Source organism: Penaeus monodon, chromosome 43 (assembly GCF_015228065.2).
Source record: "Penaeus monodon isolate SGIC_2016 chromosome 43, NSTDA_Pmon_1, whole genome shotgun sequence".
NCBI lineage: Eukaryota > Metazoa > Arthropoda > Malacostraca > Decapoda > Penaeidae > Penaeus > Penaeus monodon.
The window spans coordinates 8,461,011-8,468,163 of record NC_051428.1 but is presented as its reverse complement, the minus strand read 5'-3'; the positions used below and the strand labels follow the sequence as shown (position 1 = coordinate 8,468,163).

The following is a 7,153-nucleotide window of genomic DNA, read 5'->3' as shown; positions in this document are numbered from 1 at the left end:
TTTCTCTCCTCTCTTCTTCTTCTCTTTTTCTCTCTCTCTTCCCTTCTTTCTTGCCTCTCTCTTCCCTCTCTTTGCCCTCTCTCTCTCTCTATGCCCCTCTCTCGCTCTCTCTTCTCTCTCTCTCTCTCTCTCTCTCTCTCTCTCTCTCTCTCTCTCTCTCTCTCTCTCTCTCTCTCTCTCCTCATTATGTGTGCTCAGAGGCGCACTTACCAAGATGAGGGTGGGAATTTATCGTGTTATATACCTAAACCATTGACTGAATGCTTGTATGTTTGTGTTTTGTTAAGTATTGTACATATTCCCATCTCTTAATACACCTAAGCTTGAACTGTTAGCACAAAGACTTGTCATCTCTCTCCCTCTCCCTCTCTCTCTCTCTCCCTCTCTTCCCCTTCTTTTCCCTCCCTCCCTCCATCTCTCTCTCTCTCCCTCCCTTCCTCCCTCCCCCCCTCCCTCCACCCCTCTCTCTCTCTCTCTGTTCCCATTTACCCCCCCCCCCCATCTATCTGTCCCCTCTCATGTTGCTTGTGGAATGCTCCGCGCTCACGCCTCGTCTGGCTGCGCACATAAGATGCTGCGTAAAAAAATCCTATTGTGGTTTGTAGACTGTCCCGTGCTAAGGAGACCTACATTTAAAACCCGATGCATTCAATCAAACACTCATTCCGATGGTTGCAAACGCCGTATGTCTAGCCTTCGCATTCAAATTCTGATACTCTGGCTGAATCATTTGACCTAAATGTAGTTACTTAGAAGTCTCATTAGTTAAGACTTCTCTAAATGCGCAAGCGGAAAGTGTGGACACTTCGAATGAAAAGAAAAGATGTGTGAATTTACCACGAGGTACCAGGAAACAAACAAGCAAGTAAACGTTCATTTACCTGCATTGTGTCTACATTACGACCCTACGACAAGACTTTCATGTTGGGCAATGCACATGCCAGCGAATGCACGATATTTCCTGAAAATCGGCATAGCAATTGCTAAGCGGCAGATGAGTGGGCATCCGAGAATATAAAAAGTACCTATTTACCTCTAGCTGTTCACGCTCAAAAGTCATGATTGTGATTCACGCACGTTTTGAACGAAATGTTCTGGAACCGCAAGGATTCCCAGAGTTGTTCATTCTAGAAGCCTCTGGGCGATCGGCTGGGAAGCATTCGCATCTGAAGATAGAAACCAGAGTGTGCATGAGCTGATTTCAGTATGAATTTATTTCACCAAAACCCCCGGAGACCCAGCAGGTGTCGCGGGCGAAGGGATTTTGGCAGCGGGCGGGACGAAGCGTGCCCGAAACGGCGAACGGCAAAGACACTGCGTCTGGAGCGCGATCCGGCGGGCGTCACTGGCTGTTCACGTGATCACATGGCGACAGGGGCCGCGAGCCACGCACTGATCACGTGGACAGCGCCCTTCGCCGGCCCCCATTGGCTGAGCCAGCCGCGCCCCCGCCACTGATTGGTCCACGCCCTCACCCGCCCTTTTCGTACTTGTCTCCTGCCATTATGTCTGGAGGCCTCTATTCTACGTCTTTTTCGTAAAGGAGCCTGCGAATATAACACATTATCCTCTCCAGAAACATCCGCGATATAAGTATCTTAAGCCTCTGAATGCGCCCAAACTCCTGTAAAGAATAAGGAAAGATGTTTAAAAATGAGATTCCGACCAGAGTTTCGTCCGCCGACCGCCGGCAACTGTGCACGACAGGAGGACTGAACGTGTGGGATCCGCTGGCAGTCGCAACTTGATTTTCATTGACATGAGAGGTCATTAACGCGTTCTGTTGACAACGTTCCCACTGGGATTATTGACAAGTGTCAGGATTTTATTACAATTAAGTGTCTAGATATTAACCATGAAGAAACAGATAATGTTCAAGCATTCCCTACCTCTCCCGCATTTAAAAAAACAAAAGGTAAGATTATTTTTCGTATTTGTAATGTTATAACTGGTATTTTCTTGTAATTATATGTCAGAAGATGATATATTTTTGGAAAGTAATATTTTCATTCATGGTCTATAATCGATTTTACGGCACTGATAATCGTTAGACGGAATATGAGGGTAATAAACCAAGGGAATATACTATCCAGAGTACCGTTGAACGCGTAACAACAACAAAATAATAATAATAATGATAATATAAATAAACCCTTACGTTGGTCCATCCGCCGCTGTGCGTATGCGGATCGGAGGGACGCGAGGGAGAAGCACTTCCTTCCTTACCAACCACGTACATGTACGCGCACTCGTTGGAATACACGTACTCACCATTTACTCGCTGACTCACTCTTTGCTCTCTCACAACTTGTGAAAACACACACACGCAAACGCACACGCACACGCACACGCACGCACACACACACACAGTGAGGACGGGAGGCGTTGAAAGGAGAATATATATAGGTATAAATATACAAATTTGTTTTATCCATTAATTCATTTAGTTGTTGATTTATTGATATAGTGTATTTATGTGTATTTATAGAATCAGTCCAGATAAATTTACTGATATAGTATTTGTGTATATAGGCAATTATGTATGTTTATTACACACGCACGAACGCACGCGGGCGTACACACACACACACACACACACACACACACACACACACACACACACACACACACACACACACACACACACACACACACACACACTTACACACACACACTTACACTTACACTTACACACACACACTTACACTTACACACACACACACACACACACACACTTACACACACGCACACTTACACACACGCACACTTACACACACGCACACTTACACACACGCACATTTACACACACGCACATTTACACACACGCACACTTACACACGCACATTTACACACACGCACACTTACACACACGCAACATACACATACACACATATCCACATACACACATATCCACACACACACATACACATATCCACACACTAACACATACACATACACACACACACACACACACACACACACACATGTACACACGCACGCAAGCATGCATGCATATACACGCACCTACATACACACACACTCACGCATACAAAAAACAAACAAACAAACACATGCACTCTCTCTCCCTCCCCCTCCTCCCTCCCTCCCTCCCTCCCTCCCTCTCCCCACTCACCCCCCCCCCCATCTATACAAATAAATATACGAACACGTGCAACACGTATATGAAACACACGTTTTCAATAGAAAGGCTATGAGACTAAATGCAAACCTAAATACGGAAACAATGCAATGTGCATCGAACACCTAGACAGACGTGTTCCTCTCAACAAGCAGTACCATTTCCGTCGAGGTCGTGTTTGCGAGAGCGAGAGACGACTGTCGTTGCCCCCTTGCTGGAAAAAAGCTCCCCGATCTGCCCCGCTTCGAATTGCGAGACGCGATGCAAGGCCCGAAAGTGAAACAGGCAGCAGCAGAACGGCCGTTCCTTGACCTGTTTTCCCGCCACACAAAGAACACGAGGAGGAAGTTGCGCGATGCCGTATATCGCCATATGGGATCGATTTCTCCCCTTTCTCGCGAGTGTTCCGCGGAGATAAAGTTTGTTGGTAGAGCGATTGTGGAAGAAAATCTCGCTAAAACCGACTTTCGGTGAAGGAAAAGCGGTAAAGAGTAGCGCGTGTGGAAGGAAAGGAGTGACGTCATGGCGAGGGGTGTGTCGTTCACGCTCTCATCGCATGCTGATCACGTGATACCGGTGACGTCACGCATGCTATGCGACGGGCCGTTTGGTGGGATGCTTTTCGAGTGCTTGATGGGGAGGGCCTGTTTTGCGACGTGGGGCGATAACCTTGCCGAAAAAGAGCGCCTAGAAGCGAGAAAGTTGCGATTTAATAAAATAGGAGCCCGGGGGCCTCGGGGCTGGGTGGGCGACGTGCTGTCTGGCATGTCTCGCGCGCGTGGACGTTGGCTGGGGAGGGAGGCGTGGAAACCCTTTTCGTATTTCCACTGGGCGGGGGACTTTATAATGCTTCTGGGTAAATTCAACATTTGTTTTCTGGGTAAATTCAACATTTGTTTTCATCGACATATATAATTGGTATGAACATATAATCGTAGGGGACTTTTTTGCCGATATGTATGTCAAAAAGTGGCGAAAGAAACATAACTAATCAAGTATTTATTGTATTGCTCAAACCAACGCAGCAGACCTGTCTATAACAAAACGTTTACTTTGTTCTCTGTACAGGTGCTGGAACACGGCCACGATCACCCCGAAGCGGGCGAGCCCGAGCGCAGACAGTGCGCGACCCCCCCGGGCGGATTTCTTCCTGCAGGAGTCGGGTCCCGCGGCTACACAGAGCCTACTGCCTACAAACACGATTTGTACCCGTTCAAGCCTTCGAAAATGGAGGAGCAGACGTACACCGACCTGGAGGCGGTGGAATCTCTGCTATTCCTGTCCCAGCACGAGATGAAATGGTCCAGCAGAGACAGCGCCACCAGCCCTGCCATCGAGCTGCCCCCCTCCCCCCCTGCGTCCCAAGGAGGGGTTTCGCCCAGCTACCCCATCGAGTCCGACGCTGAGGAACACTGCGAGACCCTGCTGCTGGCCAGGAAAGGAATGAATTCCGACTTAGCCAAGGTGAGCTATGGCCACTTTTCATCTCTTATTCTGCTTTGCATTTGAAAGGACAGGAATGAGTTGGATTTTCCTTTTCATCAATGTATGTCTGTTTAATTAATTAACAAAAAAATCGATAGAAGTTGCAGTATAGGGATCGTTTTACTTGAGTCGAAAGTATAGACATTTTTAAAGATGATTATAAAGTGGATATTTGCCTTGCGTTTCAGGTGCTGCTGAGCCAGACCCCGACCCACACGCCGTGCACGCCCCCTCGCTCGCCGAGCCCCATGCTGCCCAACTACGGCTCCAGGTCGTCCACGCCCGCCTCCCTCTCCGGCGTGCCCGTGTCCGTCATCGTGAAGGCGGACCACCAGCCCCAGCGGCAGAACCATGACCGGCCGCGCACGCTGGCGGAGAGGAAGATGTACGAGTTCACGCAGAGCCCCGGCGACGCCGACGACGATAACTGCAAGTACGGCGACGAGGAGGTCCCTCGGCCGCACTCCAGGGCGGAGACGTTCCTCGACGCCGCCTCTCCCCTCCCGTCCCAAAGCGTCCACACTGCGCAGGAACAGATTTTCGTGAACTCCAAGGACACAGACCGTGAGTTCAATGCTGGAAGTAAGCCGTGCGTAATGAATGCCCCAAATCCTGGTTCCATGGAGCCGCTCCCCAAGCCAGGGCTGCTCTCGAAGGCGCCGCAGAATAACAAACTCGTTGCCATCGCACCAAAGATCCCAGCCGTTATTCCAGTCACATCTGGCACGCCAATGATCATCACGCAGGTCAATGGCTCCCCTGCCATGATTCCAGTCTCCAATTCAGGAATTACACATTTTATCGTTGCCTCCCAAGGAAGCAATCCACCCGCGGTTTCGCAAGTGTTATCTCCAATCCTGGTGTCCGCCCCGCAGGTGCAGACACCCTTAGAAGATAGAAAGAGAACGTTCAAATGTACATTTGAAGGCTGTGATAAAACTTATTATAAATCATCACATTTGAAGTCTCACAACCGATCTCATACTGGAGAGAAACCCTACCACTGTTCTTGGGAAAGCTGCGGGAGACGCTTTGCAAGATCTGACGAATTGTCGCGACACAAGAGAACTCACACTGGAGAGAAGAAGTTCGTGTGTTCCGTGTGCAGTACCAAGTTCATGCGGTCCGACCATCTCGCCAAACACATGAAGCGCCACACCCGCAGACGCATCGGCGTGCCCGTGGCGCCGAAGGTGTCGACACTTGCACCAACAATCGGTTTTATAAGTGTGCCTACAATCACCCAGTGACCTGATCTCCTTGTTCATTGTGCATACGCTCTTTAAAATGTTATTCAGATCAACACATAACATACAAAGTTTAGAATAGATTTTTTTAATATGCAGAGAATGTTGGTTCGGATGCTGAAACTGTTATTCCAAGTTTTATTACTTTTATAAATAAAAACCAATGTGACTGAGATTTATAATGTTTAGTCTTTGAGATACTTTTGTTGTGTGTATGTGTATGGTATTTTTCGAAATCAAGGAAATATTGAAACAACCAATTCTCAAATTCAAATTGGTAAGGCAACAGAATTATTTATTTACTTTTTTGGCATTGGAATTTCAATTACTTTGTCATTATTATGATCGTGTCACAAGGATAAGCAATTAGTATGCGAAAATCCCAATGAAGAAGTTGGCCAATCGTTAGATGTGCAAAGTGTTATGTCTTTATTTTCAAAACGTACCATTTTTTGTGATATCTATGTATTTATTATATTTTATTGTGAAATTTATTTGTGAATTTACATCCAAAGATATATTTTATATTCTTACTTCTCTTTGTATTACAAAAATCCCACATTGGGGAAAATAAAGCGAAAAAAAGAAAATTTGTTTTTTATTGTCAAGCATTTTTTTTAGTATAATAGAAAAATATATATTATTCTCTTACAAAGTTTTCTGTTTGATACATACCTAAATGAGGAGATGCTAATGCCTTTTTACATAAACTTTTTCTCCAGTGAAGAATAACTGGCAATCAAAGGGAAGCATTAATACAAATATTTCCTAATTAAATATTTCAAATATTAACTTTTCTCATTCTGATCCTCTTCTTCAGCTTCTGCCATTTTTTCTAGGTCTGCAAGTTTCTTCTTGTTTTTCGCTTTTTTGTTTTTCAGCGACTTCTGTGATGATGTGAGTTTTTTATCAGCTGTTGGGGAGAAAACAAATACACTTGAATATGGATAAATTAAATATTCTAAATCATTACTGGATTGAAAAACCTCACTCTTTAGACCTCATATTAGTCATATATTTATATAAATGTCATCAATCAATAGTCCTCACAAAATAGTAAAATTCACATTGAACTAGCTTTTCTAAAGCACAATGGTTTTCATGAATATTATGGCAAAGGCATAATCCTGATACCTGATAATGCAAATTCATATTTCAATAAATCTTATATACGCCTATAAACACAAGTGCTTACATGTTTAAACCACTGGGTTCCGCATATTTCTACAAGCAAACCATACTGATCTGTGACATTTCTGCCAGCAAACCATACTGATCCTGA

The 7,153-nt window shown here is 45.5% G+C and overlaps 2 protein-coding genes across 5 annotated transcripts in view; one reads left to right on the top strand and one right to left on the bottom strand.

Moving 5' to 3' along the window:
* Positions 1-1,724: 1,724 nt before the first annotated feature.
* LOC119599524 (Krueppel-like factor 10) lies at positions 1,725-6,461 on the top strand. Its single transcript, XM_037949289.1, has 3 exons — positions 1,725-1,915; positions 4,208-4,603; positions 4,813-6,461. Exons 1-3 carry the CDS (start codon positions 1,856-1,858, stop codon positions 5,872-5,874), a joined length of 1,518 nt encoding a protein of 505 aa, XP_037805217.1. The 5' UTR covers positions 1,725-1,855; the 3' UTR covers positions 5,875-6,461.
* Positions 6,457-7,153, bottom strand: part of LOC119599523 (little elongation complex subunit 2-like) — a 29,245-nt gene continuing 28,548 nt past the window's right edge. For all 4 annotated transcript variants that reach the window (XR_005231077.1, XM_037949285.1, XM_037949286.1 and 1 more), the window contains one exon: positions 6,457-6,784. Coding sequence is in view for 3 of the 4 variants with exons in the window: in XM_037949285.1 (XP_037805213.1) it covers positions 6,660-6,784 (125 nt within the window). In the remaining variant the exon portion in view is untranslated. The remainder of the gene's footprint in view (positions 6,785-7,153) is intronic.